General features: G+C 33.4%; 1 protein-coding gene across 2 annotated transcripts; it reads left to right on the top strand.

Annotated features, from left to right (window-relative positions):
* The first annotated feature begins 1,347 nt into the window (after positions 1 to 1,347).
* LOC109049173 (microtubule-associated protein RP/EB family member 2-like) lies at positions 1,348 to 15,822 on the top strand. 2 transcript variants are annotated; one of them, XM_042751978.1, is made up of 7 exons: positions 1,348 to 1,475; positions 8,619 to 8,746; positions 10,480 to 10,625; positions 12,026 to 12,242; positions 12,334 to 12,491; positions 13,565 to 13,723; positions 14,626 to 15,822. In XM_042751978.1, exons 2-7 carry the CDS (start codon positions 8,626 to 8,628, stop codon positions 14,698 to 14,700), a joined length of 876 nt encoding a protein of 291 aa, XP_042607912.1. In that variant the 5' UTR covers positions 1,348 to 1,475; positions 8,619 to 8,625; the 3' UTR covers positions 14,701 to 15,822. The 2 variants fall into 2 exon arrangements, with proteins under 2 accessions (XP_042607912.1, XP_042607911.1); XM_042751977.1 differs by lacking the exon at positions 1,348 to 1,475 and adding an exon at positions 4,665 to 5,026.
* The last annotated feature ends 313 nt before the right edge of the window (positions 15,823 to 16,135 follow it).

Below are 16,135 nucleotides of genomic sequence, written 5' to 3'. Positions count from 1 at the left end.
CATATTTTGGTGTAAGATATGTTGATCTAGAACAGAATTTTCATGCTTGATTTGATTTTGTCAGTGAATATGATTCCTTGTAAAGACCGTCTGTAGTAGACGGGTTAAGGAGGACTGGTTTGGCTTTGATCATCTCCAGACTCTTTCATTGATGTGTTTTTTCTTTGATATGCTACTGTCACACTGCAGCGCTCACATTCTTCTCACGGTTTACTCCGACAGACAGTTATACACCAGAACAATAACAAGCAGCATCCGCACCCTGCTGCCAACCATTGCACTTTTCACTGATTTTGCATGGAACTAAATAAAAATAAAAATATGATGTTGTACAAGTATCATCAAGTGTCCAAATATCATGTTTGATGTTATTTTATAAAGTCTATATCTGTCTCTATATTTTACATGTCTTTAGAGTTTGTTCCATGTTGGTTAAAACTCTTAATTTTTAAATGATTTTGCACACAATGCTATTTTGAATTATGTATTGATGCAATATACACAACCGCCACTAGATGTCCTTGTTGATTTTTTCCCCTTGAGACAACAAAAATCACATTAGGATTTAAAATGATAAAGCTTACTTAAATGTAAATTCATCAAATTTAATTAATGACATAAAAAAACATAATATGGGGACGTTCTCACAACTTTAATCATAAATAATCTAATTATTATTAATGAAAGAATTTTTTTTTTTTTTTTTTTTTTTTTTTTTTTTTTTAGAATTTTAAATGTTTCAGTTTTATATTTTAGAACCTTTAGTTAAACTTAAAGAAAATGAGAAATGTTTAATTGGTAACTGGTCAAAAAATAAGTTTCTGTGTTTGTGTGCATATTTTATTTCATGTAAAGTTTATTATTTTTCAAGTAACTAAGTAGTTTGTTCTGCTTTTACTTTTATTCATAATAATCTTGTGAATGATACCCCTTACAGGTCTACATTTGCTTGTAAATAGGCTTTAAGTGATTGTTTTTACTACATGCTGTGGCTACTACAAAGTGACAATAACGCCATGTGTTTTATTTTGTAAATATTGATTTATTAGACTGTCTGCTCCCCATTATTTAGGAACCTGGAACCTTACAATGAAACAAAGGCAGATTCTTTCTCTAAATTTAGCCTCGCTAAATGTTTCCTGCTTTGATAAATAAACGCATCACTCATTTCCTTAGATACATAAAAAACATAAATCATCAGGAAACCACAGTCCACTATTCAACGAGCAGCGCACTGCATTCCCATTGGTCGAGAAAAACAACATCCGTTTCTTCCGTCAGCCAATCATGTGAACAGAAGGTGGAGCCAATGAATAAAACAACGGCCTTTCTATCTGTCAACCAATCCGCGGGAAGAAAGACCGCGCGTCGGCCAATCAGCGGCGGCGGTGCTTCTGGTTCTCTGAGGCGCTGGAGGGTGGGGTGCGTACAGAGAAGCGCAGCTGGTTTGGTCGGATTTACTGTTGAGTTCACGGGTGAGTTGAGCTTATATCAGGCGCTGTCTTTAAACCATTAATGTGTTTTCTTAACAGAGAGGTTTGGTTTTGCTCTGGCAGGACCGAGCCTATGGGATAACATTGTTTTATGTTTAATTTTGCCATTATGTTGAAGAGTAGCTTGTTAGCGTAGCAGCAGCTGTTCATTACATTGAAGTGCATTGATGATCCTAACCCTAACACGTCACTTTTTATGTTTTTACGATGGCGTGGTTAATAAATGCATAATATTACTGACACAAATTTGTGTTGTTTTTATTTTTATTTTTTGTAATTAATATGAAGTTGTTAATTTTCTAAGCACACTTCCTGTTCTTAGAGAACTGTATTAATAAGTGGGTCAGGTTGCAAGGTGCAACTTTAACATTGATGTTAGATATTTAGTCCACACGTTTAACATATTTGCTCGAATTAGTGAAAGGTTGTGTGCAAAGCTACTTTGAGAGACGAAGCCAGCCAACAAAAGACAATTGAACAGCCTGGTGCAATTGAAATGCAGTAATCTGCAACACAAATAGCTTAATGACCGCATGTTTAATATTCTAGTGCTGGTTCCTGACCTACAGTCGGGTCCAAAGAGCTGAGATCACAATGCTTTTATTTTGCATTCATTTCAGTTCAAAAATTGAAATCGCAAATGATATTTTCAGATTTGATTTTTTTTTTCCTTTGCTTTCGTGACAGCAGCACTTGAGCTGCATGAACACAAGTGATCTGATGAACATTTTCTCCAAAACAATTTCAAATGCTCTAAAGAGCATCTAATGGAAGCTTGTTTCTGCCATAGAATAAAAAAAAAAGAAAAATACATAAATTAAAAATTAGTGTAAAAAATCACAATATAAATCCAAAATTAGATCAAAACTGCGTCTGATTGTTCATACTATCCATCCTAAATAGTATGTGAGATTAGTATTAGTGTGTCCCAAAGCAGAGTATGTTGAAAAGAGTATGCCAAAAGTCCCTGGATGGTCTACTATTTCAGGTTGATTTTTGAAGTGTGGATCCATGCACACACTCATATCTAAAATAACACACAAAACCCTTCGCTCTTACAAAAAATTATTCTTTAGAAAAACAAAAACAATAAAAAAAATCTAAAAAAATACAAAAACATTGTATGCACGCTACCTACCGACGGTTAAGTAGAGACGTTTAGATAAAGAATAATAAGTGTGTGCTTTTTCTTCACCTAAAAAGTAAATACTTTAAGGGTGTAGTATAAGTAGGCACATTGGGACGCAACAATAAATCTCAAAATTCGGACTTTTCTGCTTTCCTATACCCTGCATTCTCAAATAAAATGTCCTGCGTACAGCATTTTCAGGTTTAAATGGAGAAAATTAAAAATAAAAATAGTCAGACTCTTAGACCTCTCTGTATATGCACTTAATTGTATTTATTTGTTTTGCTAAACAGTATGCTTTAGTGTTGTGATACAGTATTGATTGGTATATCATCCAAAATGATTAACTGGCCAATGGGCCAGTTTGAGATTGCTGGCATCAGTCAATTATCATTCCCACTATTATTTATTCGGCAGTATATTTATGAGCAGATTTATAGTGAAGGGGGCATGTGTTCAGTGTGTGGAACACCTCAGTCACCAACTTTTACTATCTTTTTGGCTATTTAATTGTTTGTAGATATGAACTATCTCACATACATTTAAACTAAAATCAAGATAACTTCCTATACTAATCCAAATTATTAGATAAAGCTCAGCATAATTATAAGATCTTAATTCAACCAGTATAAATAACATCAATAGATATTTTCCTATACGATGCCATCTTTTTGATGACATCAGGAACGGTGAAATGGCATCACACTGTAAATTTACATCCAGAAACATTCTGTAAAGTTTAAATTGAAGAAAAATCTCAGACAGTTAGTTTTGGTATATGCCGGGCCATTAAAAAACTTTTAAGTAACCTCACTAATGTATTTCCACTTGTAATGTCATCACTTGTAAAGGAATGATAATATCTTCATTCATCACTTTGAGACGTTTGTTCATGACCCGGCAGACCATTTAGATAATTTATCTCTCTGTTTTGAGACTCTATAAACCATAGATTTGATTGGTTGGAGAGACTACATTGTAAAGATGTCAAACAACATACATTAACAAGAGCCTTATCTAAACTTTGTGTAATGTGTATATGTAATAAATTAAATCACAGCACTCTGCAATACAGTGAAGAATAATGAGCCACGGGCCTCGTCACATATAGACCCAGATATCTAGAATCTGAAAAGCACTGGATGTTTCCTTTTGGACCGTTGTGAAATTATATTATTTTTATATCATTTAATCATAATTTATCATATGTATCATCAAATATATAAGCCTATATAGTCTCTCATGCACACTAAGGCTGCATTTATTCAATAAAAATACAGTAAAAATTTTAATATTGTGAAATATTATTACAATTTCAAATACCAGTTTTTTATTTGAATATAATTTAAAATGTAATTTATTCATGTGATGCAAAGCTGATTTTTCAGCATCATTACTCCAGTCTTCAAAAATCTAACTAATATGCTGATTTGGTGCACTTTTCTATTTTTTTAATTATTAATGTTGTCATTTATGTATTTTGTCTTCCTGAAGACAATAATAAGGTTAAACATTCACTGTTGCATGCATTTCCAGACGTAAGTTGTGCATAAAGAGCAGATTAATTGATATTTAGCAGTCAAGATCAACTTTAGCCATATATTAGAATGTCTTCGTCAACCCATATATTTTTGAATCTTTAACACACAATTCCCCCCCCACGCATTAACTAGTATGGAAAAAATGCACATCAAAATAACATAATTTGAGGCCGAGATGCAGGCCTGTCTTTAGGAAGAGAAACCTGGGAACTTTTTCGCGGGTATTATGTGTACAGCGGAACCCAAAGGTATATTCCTATAAATAATACATCATATATAATATATAACAGGGATCCTCAAATCTGGCCCACGAGATCCACTTTCCTGCAGAGTTTAGCTCTAACCCTAATCAAACACACCTGAGCAAGCTAATCAATGTCTTCAGGATCATTACAAAATCACAGGTAGGTGAGTTTAATCAGAGTTGGAGCTATACTCTGCAGCGCATTGGACCTCCAGGGCAAGATTTGAGGAACCCTGATATATAATGACGTATTTAGGAAGAGGCAAAGTTCCTCTGGCTCAAATCTGAAGCACCCCTCCCAGAGTCACATGACTGTAGTTCTGTGACTCGCCTGTGAGGGCGCTGTTGAGCGGAAGACACACATCCATACACACACACGCACACGCACACACTCTCTCTTACAAACGGGATTTACACTGAGAACAAACAAGCAGGCGGCAGGGAACAACCCCGACGTCTCTTTCCTCGTCCGATCGAGTATTTCACAGAGCCAGATGCCCGGTCCGATGCAAGCTCTGTCCCCCAATGGAGAGAACAACAACGACATCATTCCGGACAGCGACGGCACCAACATCATTCCCTACAGAAAGAACACAGTGCGCGGAGAGCGCGCCTACAGGTACACCACTGCCATTACCACCCGCCAACCGCTTTACAAAGAAACCTCCGATTTAAGCGACCTACAATCAATGCATTTAGCCGAAAATATCAAGATTATACTTTTCAATCCATGCTTTCCCAATGCACTCGCTCTGGGAACCCCGGACTCCCATTATGGTATGGCTGCGTTTCTCGCCCGGTTTTTTTTTTTTTTTTTTTTTTTTTTTTTTTTTTTTTTTTTTTTTTTTGTTCTTTTCCTGAACATGCATTTGTGTTTTTTTTTTGTTTTTTTTTTGTTTTTTTTTGATTTTTTTTTTTTGTTTTTTTTTTTTTTTTTTTTTTTTTTTTTTTGTTTTTTTGACATTTTTTTTGTGTGTGTTAAAAGCCTCTTTTTTTTTTTGGTTTTTTTTTGAATGTTTTGATTTTTTTAAACTTTGTGGTTTTTTTTTTGTGTTTGTGGTGTTTTTTTTTTTTTTTTTGGTGCATTTTCTCATTTTTTTTTTTTTTTTTTTTTTTATTTTTTTTTTTTTTTTTTTTTTGTTTTGCAGTTGTTGTTTTTTTTTTTTTTTTTTTTTTTTTTTTTTTTTTTTTTGTTTTTTTTTTTTTGTTTGCGGGTTTTTTGTTTTTTTTTTTTTTTTTTTTGTGTTTTTTTTTTTTTTTTTTTTTTTTGATTTTTTTTTTTTTTTTGTATTTTTTTTTTTTTTTTTTTTTTTTTGGTTTTTTTTTGTTTTTTTGTTTGTGATTTTGTTGTTTTTGCTTTTTTTTTTTTTTTTGCTGGTTGTTTATTTTTTTTTTTTTTGGGGGTTTTTTTTTTTGCTTTTTTTTTTTTTGTGTTTTTTTTGACACCCCTGCTCCCATGGCTTTTTTGTTAACCCCGGACTCCCATTATGGCTGCGTTATATCTAACGGCGGGGCTTTTCCTGAGCCAGCTATGGCGTTTCCCCGATGGTGCAATCACAAAAAAACATGTTAAACGCTCTTCAGTGAATGCGTTCAAGCTTTTGGGCATTTTCTCAGGCGTTGTGCATATGATTTGAGATGGATGTATGTCGGGATGTGCGCTGACAGGGTGCTTTCCCAGGTTTTGACAGTGCATGGCCTGTATGTTCACCAAGCAGTCAGCCATTGCGTAATGTAATTCATTCCATCCTATCCCCAAAATCTGTTCAGATCGTTTATTAAGGCGTGCATATCGTGCCTAATACTGCGTCATATCTCGTGCATGGGTAGAAATATGACTGCATGTGTTTTACGAGTCTATAAACTTGTTTTAGGCTGATTGCTTTTGTTGAACTTGACACTGATTTGTTGGCTCCTGAATTTTTTTTCCTCCCCCTTCATTCCAGCATCTCACTAAACTGTTTATCTTTCCTGCTAAATTTAGATGAATCTGCTCTTTAAGCACAACAGCACTGATGTCTGGAAATGCAGTGTGTTTAAGCTTGTTAAAGCCATGAGAAACTAATAGGGAGGAGGATTTGTCATCATTATATAAGAGATAGAGGTTTTCTTGAGGGATTCGCTTCATTATTCATATGATGGTGCACTGGGAAATTAAGGAGAATGGGATTGATGTGGTGGATCTTTCTATTGGCAGTGATCTGAAACTGGCTCCGGTCAGTTGATTGAATTAGGTTAGTTTAATTCATGTAAGTTGATGATGTTCATATGCTTAATTGTGCTGGTTGTGGACAGTTTTACTTGTCAAAGTGTGGCACAAAAGATCAAGTTATATTTTTTATCAATATTATTTTTTAAACCAATGGTTTGTAATAGGGAATATATTTCAGGGCCATATCTTAAAAACTAGATTTTTTTTTTCAATGAACACAAGTAATTGTGGTTTCTCCCATTTTTTTTTTCCTAGATTAATATTGCTGTCATGAACGTGATATGTTAGAGGTCCCACTGTTCAACTTTCTATAAATAGACAATCAGTATTTCATACTGTATACTATAATGTTGTGATGCCTAAAATATTGTAAGCATTACGTCTTTTGCTTTAGTGCTATTGATTTAAGTTTGTTTTTATTTTTATTTTTTTTAGACAAAATAGCATTATATCATGTCAGAAACTATCCACCCAATCAAACTGTTTTGTTTTAAATCTATCCTCACATCAGCAGCTTTTCAAGGACGTGAGTTTCGGTAAAGGACAAACAAACCTCAATTCATAAACAGTCTTATTTTTGTCTGATGCAAATGTATAGTCCGTGTGGTTTGACCTCAAATGCTGTTCTGTGATGGAAAATTGCTATATTTGTGCACTTCACTTGTTTAGTTTTGAGTTAAAGTGGATAGACAGTGGGTGAACTCACAATTAAACAAAGCTCAAAATCTTCTACTTAACATTGTGGAATGCTCTGTATATCTTGATATTTACTGGATTACCTAGTTTACATTAGGATCATGTTACACAGTGTTTATGGGCAAAACATGCAATGCTAGATCATAGAAAACATTGAGCTCTTAAAGGAATAGTACCAAAAATTAAAATATGTTGAATATGTATTTACCCTCAGTCTGTCCAAGATGTAGTTGTTTTTTTTCTTCATGGAAACAGATTTGGAGAAATTTGGCATTACATCACTTGCTCACCAATGGATCCTCTGCAGTGAATGGGTGCCGTCAGAATTGGAGTCAAATAGCTGATAAAAACATCAAAATAATCCACACTCCAGTCCATCAATTAATGTTTTGTGAAGTGAAAAGCTGCGTGTTTGTAAGAAACAAATCCATCATTAAGACATTAAAACTTCAAACCATCACTTATGGCCAAAATACAAGCTCAAACAGTTCCACCATTGGAAAAAGGAAGTGGAAATCCCCAGTTTTGCTCTCACATCAAAACCCAGTGACATATGTTACAACTGTTTTTGCTTGTAAACGGTGCTTGATCAGTGCACATTTCTCTCCTGATTTAGACCAGATTACTTTTTTCACCGGAAAAAGCAATATTATAGATAGAGGGCTCATATTTTATCTGAAAGCAGCAGTTTAAAGTTAAAAAAAAAAAAAAAAAAAATCATAATGATAGATTTGTTTTTTACAAACTACATTTTTTTTTTTATTTCACAAGACATTAACTGATGGACTGGAGTGTTGTGGATTATTTATGGATTATTGTGATGTTTTTATCAGCTGTTTGGACTCTCGTTCTGACGGCACCCATTCACTGCAGAGCATCCATTGGTGAGCAAGTGATGTAATTTCTCCAAATCTGATTAGAGAAACAAACTCCTCTATGTCTTGGATGGCCTGATGAATACACTCACTGTAGATGTTCAGCAGTTTTTCATTTTTGGGTGAACTATTCCTTTCGATTTTCCAAGATTCAACAAAGTCCCAGATTAGTCTACCTCAGTTTAGTTACTAAAACCCTTAGAAAAGCATTGCTATTGCACAGTTTCATATTTTTAATTCCAAAACATTATATTACAGTAAGTACTCTGAGAATGACTTTAGACTTGGTACACATCGTTGATATAGTATGCATGCATTGTAAATTACTCAGACTGATAAGTCAATACCAGAGCTGATAGTGTCATTCAGACATTCAAGCTGTCCTTCATCTGCACATGATAATGATGATGTCTGTGTCTCGTCCACAGCTGGGGGATGGCGGTCAACGTGTATTCTACCTCAATCACCCAGGAGACTATGAGCAGGCATGACATCACAGCCTGGGTGAACGATCTGCTCAGTCTAAACTACACTAAAGTGGAGCAGCTGTCATCAGGTATGTGAACCTCCCAACTTAAACCACCGCTGACACTCATTAGACGCAAAGAGCAGTAATCCCAGAGGATTTACACGAAGGCATTTTGTTAGTGCTTGTCTGCGCTGCTGTTGGGCGGCTGCTACCTTTAAGCGTTTGTGTAAATGAATGCACTCGTCTGGCTGGTCAGTAAAGCTGTTGTGAACTCTCAGCTGCTTTCGGTAACACAGCCATGAATTACGAACCTGGGAATGGAGTTAATCCCATTAAACTGCTATGAAATGAAATTAAACTAAAACTTCTTTATCGCAGCCAAAAACAAGTATAGCTTTAAATAATCTAATAAAAGTGTTTTTGAATTATGTGCAACGTGTCAGGCTATATTTCATCAAAATCTATTTATTTTTGTTTAATTACTAGGCATGCAATTATATGTGGCCTTAATATGATTTATACTACTTTTCACACCATAGGGCTGTTTAAATGAACTGCAAAACAGCTAAATGTCATCGACAATATTACATTTTCATTGCAGATTAATCAGTTTTAATCAAAAATTATGTTTTTTGCCAACTACCTGTTTAGTTTCAGTATTCTTTCATCAAGTTCTCAAACATTTGCCTTTAATTTGATCTGAAATAACTACATTACTATTGAACAGTGCTATGATTAAGTGTCCTTTGCACGGTTTAATTGATTGTTTGACATTCAGTCGGGTAAAGCTCTCTTCATTCATTCACAACCATCAGATGATCAGTTCAGCCCTTTGTGTGATTTTAGTTTGCAGGATTTCAGAAGGGTTGACAAGTTTGATTAAAGATGAAAAAGGAATTATTTTAATGAATGGTAATTATAGGCTAATAAAGACTAGTGATTAAAAAGATTTTATAAAACAAATGTAATGCACACACAGCATTATTTGCATTTGTAAATATAGTCTAATATGTAAGTAGTTTATAGTTTAGGGAATATATCTTTGCCAAAATAAAATAATTAAGATTAATATTAGAAGTGTGTTTGTGTGAATATGTGTGTGTGTATGCACACAATTATATGTACACAAAATGCTATACATATCCATTTATTTATTCCTATTGTTATATTGTTCCTGATAAATATAATTTTTTTCTACTCAAATATTTTGTTCTATTACAAAATAATTGATTCAGTCTGTTGAGGACTGTCTGTGTTGCTCAGTTCTAACTAAACATACAGTAAGAGAAATTCTGCATTAAAAATAAATAAAAAGTTTTGAGAACAAGTGTCTTTCCAGTAATCATATAAATACTTTGTTTTACATGTTTGAAATAAAGTCTTAAAAAAAAAAAAAAAAAATTAGTGGACAACTCTTTTGTGCTTTAGCATTATGACATCATCACATCAGACATCAAGACCTTAATTTAGTTCGGCATGAGCACAGGTCAGGCCAGAGGTATTTAAAGATCTCTGAGACACTGAATATCCTCTGGAACGGCTCCAGGTCTACCTAGACAGGCAGAAGACATTGATTTACACCAGCATTTTAAATTACATCCTTGGAGTCACATGGATCTCCCTTTAAGTGCCCTTGTTTTATTTCTTCTGATCGGGCAGATTAAGTTTACTGCAGAGTAAATTGGACGCTTAGATGAACCTGAGACTGAAACTAAATCTGGTAGAAAGCGGTGGAGATCTTAGAGAAGCAGAATGAGTTTTAAATAATGTCCTCACGAAAGCTTTTTCACCCAGCGGATCTTCTGTGCGTCTCTTTGCAGGAGCAGCGTACTGTCAGTTCATGGACATGCTGTTTCCCGGCTGCATCAGTCTTAAGAAGGTGAAATTCCAGGCCAAGTTGGAGCATGAATACATCCACAACTTCAAACTCCTGCAGGCCTCCTTCAAGAGGATGAATGTTGATAAGGTGAGACAAACGTGAGGGCCTTTCAGTCATGCTATAACCACTGGAAATCTGATTAGAAATGAAATCAAAATCACCACACAAAAGTACATTTTAGCATGAAGAACAGAAGTGTATTTGTCTGATGTGTAATAAATGAATGAAAGATCTCAAAACCCCAGACTGATTTAATTCTGTTATTCACATAGCTCTTGTCCCATTGGAGCCTATGGAGAAAATGAATTGGAAAAATACTTCTTGAAAACACGTACTGCTAAAATAGTGTTCATGAATGTAGGGCTGCTTTATAGTTATAATGCATGTGTAATTTCCACACTAGAATGATCTGTATTATTTTCACTCTGTAATTAATAGTGTAATTATCCAGCACTGAAATAAGATTTCCTTGTAAAACATACAAGAATAATCTGACAGCTTAAAAAAAACTCTTTACAGTGTAGCAGTTGTTGCTTTCTTGATAGCAAAAACTTAACATTTAATGAAAAAGTTAAATTTGTGTGGAAAAATGTGTAGTAAATAATGATGTTAATATTAATAGTAAATAATAAAATAATTTAATAACAGTTGTAATAATTTTATACATTTATTAAATATATTTATTTACTATTTAATGCAAAAAATGAAATAAAAATAAATTGAAAATTTAAAGTGTTAGACCTGGTTCTACTGTTTAGCCTTGTCATTTATTTAGTGCTATCCTTTTTTAAAAATGTCCAAATTTTTGTTGTTTTATAAAAGGTTGATGTTGTTTTATTAAACCGACTGCATATAACAGTTATTGTACCTCAAACTGTAAACAATTCCAACCAATTTTCAACCACACACTCTCCAAAGGCATCAAATCTGACATTAAAAAACCCCAAATGTGCAAAATGATTGACCTGCAGAAAGTGTTTCTGATTTGCTAGAAGAAGCATGACCGGGCCACAATATTTATTTATAGATTTTATATTTACATAATTTTTTTTTTTATTCCAGGCAGTCAGAGGTTTTTTATGACAGATGGAGACTTTCTTAATGCATGCAATAAAATATATTTTTAATGTACGCAATAAAAAAAAAAAACATGTATCATTTTAAATAATCATTTAAGTTAACCTGATTTAACCATTTAAGTTTGACCTAAAATTTATGAAATTTTTACATGAAGTTTACTTGAGATTTTAAATTGATGTTTTAATAATTTAATAACACCTTCAAGTATTTGCAGTTCTTTGTCAATTAACGGTCACATTAAATATTTTCTAAATGTTATTGATTTTATATTATAACAATTGATTTTAATTTTACACCACTTTGTGAACCAAAAATTTAACATATAAATCTGTATTTGTTATGCAAAGTTATCTGTGTAATGAAATTTCTTCACATTTACACTCAGATCTTGTTTCCTTTCTGTGTAGATCATCCCTGTAGAGAAGCTCGTCAAGGGACGGTTTCAAGACAACCTGGACTTCATTCAGTGGTTCAAGAAGTTCTTCGACGCCAACTACGACGGGAAGGAGTACGACCCGGTGCAGGCCAGACAGGGCCAGGACGCCATTCCCCCTCCAGATCCCGGCGAGCAGATCTTCAACCTGCCAAAGAAATCCCACCATGCCGCCAGCTCTCCCACCGCAGGTCTGTTGGGCTGCTTATTTATAATCATCATTAATCAACTGGCGTTTGCATCTACTAAATTGCATCATGGCATCTGTTAACTTGTGTGCAGGAGCTACTAGATCAACCAGTTCAACCCCTAAATCCTCCACCTCCACCACCACCTCCACCTCCAGACCCTCCTCTGCCAAAAAGATCCCTGTTATGTCAGCGACACCCGCTAAAGGAGAGAAGGAGCTGGAAGCCCAAGTAACACAACTAAACGATCAGGTGGACATCCTTAACGCTATTCAGATCTTTAAACAAATCAAGAACATAATGGTTGTAAATGCTGAACAAAACCATGAAATAATTTATTAGTAGAGCATTTTAGAAGACCGGGGTTTCTACAGGTCTTAAAAAAAGTCTTGAAAAGTCTAAACAAAATAAGCTTTCAAAAGATCTTAAATTTGAGCAGAAAGTCAACGTTCTAACGTTCTAAATTCTAACATTATGGCATTAAATACAAAAACTTTGTTTGTCAGTGTTTTTGTATTGTTTTCCTATATAAAGATGTAAACATCTTTAAATCAAGATACATTTACTTGAGATTCAAAATTATATGAATTTTTTTTTTTTTTTTGTATATCTTTAAAAAAAAGTTTGTTTTAAAAAAATTGCCTGAGCAGATATTTGTCCTTTTTAATCATATATTAGCATATGGTGCTATTGAAATATTATGGTTGTAATGTAAAATTAAATTAAAAATTAAATTAAAATTTTCAAATGGTCTTTTGTTTGTAGATTTTTCTAATGATTCTTATTTCTTGATTTTACATGAAATATATATTTTTATTTATTTTTGTATTTTGTAACAGTATTATTATTATTATTATTATTATTATTATTATTATTATTATGTAACTATACTGATATTTTATTCCATGAAATTGCAGTTTTTATCAAAAATATTGCAATTAGATTTCTAAACACAGATGTCTTCCTAAATGTCCTTATGACATAATAGGAATCTACCGAGACATTCTTACATCATAGACATCTTTATAGATGTTCTGATGACATCATAGACTGTGAGCTGACAGGTTGACCAGTAGAAAGCATTTTTGGGGAACCTCGTGACCTAAAAGCTAGTTAACTTAGCACTTTGGGGCACTTGGGCAATATTTTTTATTTTTATTTTTGAAATTACAATCATAAAAGCAAGGTAAACTCAATTCTTTGACCAATCAAATGGTATCAGGAAGTGTATATATTCAGTGTCTACCAAAGCAATAAGCAGCTTTTACTGTCTGTTGACAGTGTTTTATGTCATTGGTAACTCTTGCGTCTCTCCTCTGCTGCAGCTCAATACATTAAAGCTAGCACTAGAAGGAGTGGAGAAGGAGCGAGATTTCTACTTCGGGAAGCTGAGAGAGGTGGAGCTGCTGTGTCAGGAGCAGGGCCAGGACAACGGGCCCTTCGTGGAGAGACTCATGGAGGTGCTGTACTCTGCAGATGAGCAGGTTAGTGCTTCAACTTCTTTTACAGCAAACTCTATTCATTCATTCATTGTCATTTATTTATAGATCTTTTTTATATTTAATAAACCACACAATTTTTATTTGTTTATAGTACTTTTTATTTTTAATAAATCACACAATTTATTATTATTATTATTATTATTATTATTATTATTATTATTTTAATAAGATGTCTCACATTGTTTTGTTTTTTAATATATTTGTTTTTTTTTCCACATTTTTTGTTCTTTGAATAAAAACTTAACACTGCTCACAGATTAGTATTATTATTATTATTATTATTATTATTATTATTATTATTACCACCACTGCTACTATTTTAATGTTCTTTTAATACATCAAACCTATTTAAATGAATTTTTCTGCAAATTTTTCTTTTAAGACATAAAACATTTATGTATTTATTTATTTTAATAACTTTTTCTGCTCTTCTTTTAACAAAACATCATCCCATTTATTATTAGTATTATTATTGTTTTATTATTTATTAATATTTTCATTTTTGTTTTAATAAAAAATATTATTTATTTTCGGGTTTTTTCCTTCTTCCCATCTTAAAAGGGCTCATATTCTACACTTACGCTTCATTTTCCCCCTGAAGTCCACTTATGATTTAGGTCAAGGCCAAAAACTGGCCATCATTTACAATTATTTTTAACCCTCTATCTGTCATTTAGAATTGTACAGGCTATTTTTGTTTTTAAGAATGACCTGTTCTAAAAGACCCTTTTCTGCTGTTTTCGATCTTGTTTCTTGTGATAAAACCCTTCAGATCAAGTGCGTCACACAAAGTCAGTTTTCTTCATGGTTCATAACAGACAAACTGATTAGCTCATATGACAAGATCCTTAAGAATAACTAACAAGAAGCAACTGTTTGTGCAGGAGGCAGGCGGAGAGGAACATGAGGCTCCGGCTCAGGAGGAGGACGTCCCTGACGACACACAGGACGAGTACTGAACACCTGAACATACACGCACTCAGTCAGAAAACTGCTTTTGGGTTCATTTCCTCAAACTCATGACGGTTTATTTCTCACGTGTCTTTTTTTTTTTTGTTGTCGTTGTTCGTTTTGAAGCCCTGTTTAATTGCATCATGACTATTATGAACATGTCATTCAACAGCAGCTTAATTGGTGAATGTTGTTCGTGTGAAGCCCGTGATAACAACCACTGCACATCAGCTCCATTCGGTTTTTACTTTAACTGAAGTCTGTCGGCTGTTTTTCATCTCACTGTACCGATGAAGGAGAATTGACCTTTTTTTTTATTCCTTAAGCTGTTAATGTTTTAAGATGTGATGTATTGAACCATTCAATTTTAAAATATTGCAATAAGAGTAGCTCAAAGAGCCACCTTTCATCACCTCACGATAGATTCCTTCAGAAGATTATTTATTGGTTACCATGAAAAATTCTGCATTATAACTTAATGCATACTGGTAATGTAAACCCATGTGCTTCATTTGGAAACCTAGCTCAATTTATACTGATTTTGTTTCTTGTTTTTTTGGTTAAATGTGTCTAAGCTTCACAGAGGTGGAAGCCAATCACAGTGTTTGATAAGAAGCATTTCATTTGAACGGTGCAATCCGTATTTCGGGTCTAAACATGTTTTACTTTATATGTACAGTAAAAGAAACAGCCGTAATCTGAAGAAAACGATGCATCTTGAAGATTTTTGTTAACTGTTGTTCTAAAGCACATGTCTTCTGAACAGAAAACAGCATCCTCGTGATCTCCTGATACTCGTCAATATTCTCCACAGGTCAACGCTTATGTCATTTATTATTGTGTACAATGAAAAGGAATGTAAACAAATGTACTGTTAATAATTATAAATAGACGATGTTTTTCTTTTTATTTCCCTCACAGTATCTCCCCCTTATGCATTCCCCAAATGTGTTGCATGTTTGCATTTTATTTGTGAATAACTTGACCTGCTTTTTACATATTTAATAAAAAAGAAAAAAGAAGAAAAAAAAAGTTAAATGTTTTTTTTTTTTTTTGTATGTTTAACTTGCTGTTTAAAATCTCTGGAGATATGATAGACTTGCCCTAATAAAACCCTTTCACTTCCAAAAGGAATAAATCCTTTGTTTTTATTATGATTAAGTTAGGGTAAAATTATTATTTTTGTCTGTTATGGTAGACATATGTTTTATTATCTCATTAGTTCATGCTTTCCGCAGTTTTAAGTAAATTAAAAGAGACTTCTATGTTCAACGTTGGTCATTAATATAAAGGAAATATGAAAAAATGTAACTATTGAAACTCCTTCAGTGTGCTGTAAGTTTGAGGTTTGGACACGAATTTTACTTTGAATTGCTTTTAAAAATATTTGACAAATTGGCATATTTTACGGAAATTGAAACATTAGGTTTATTATTTTTCAGA

The sequence above is a fragment of the Cyprinus carpio genome, chromosome B24 (genome assembly GCF_018340385.1).
Source record: "Cyprinus carpio isolate SPL01 chromosome B24, ASM1834038v1, whole genome shotgun sequence".
NCBI lineage: Eukaryota > Metazoa > Chordata > Actinopteri > Cypriniformes > Cyprinidae > Cyprinus > Cyprinus carpio.
The sequence above is the reverse complement of the archived record's forward strand: the minus strand, read 5'-3'. Positions and strand labels throughout refer to the sequence as shown.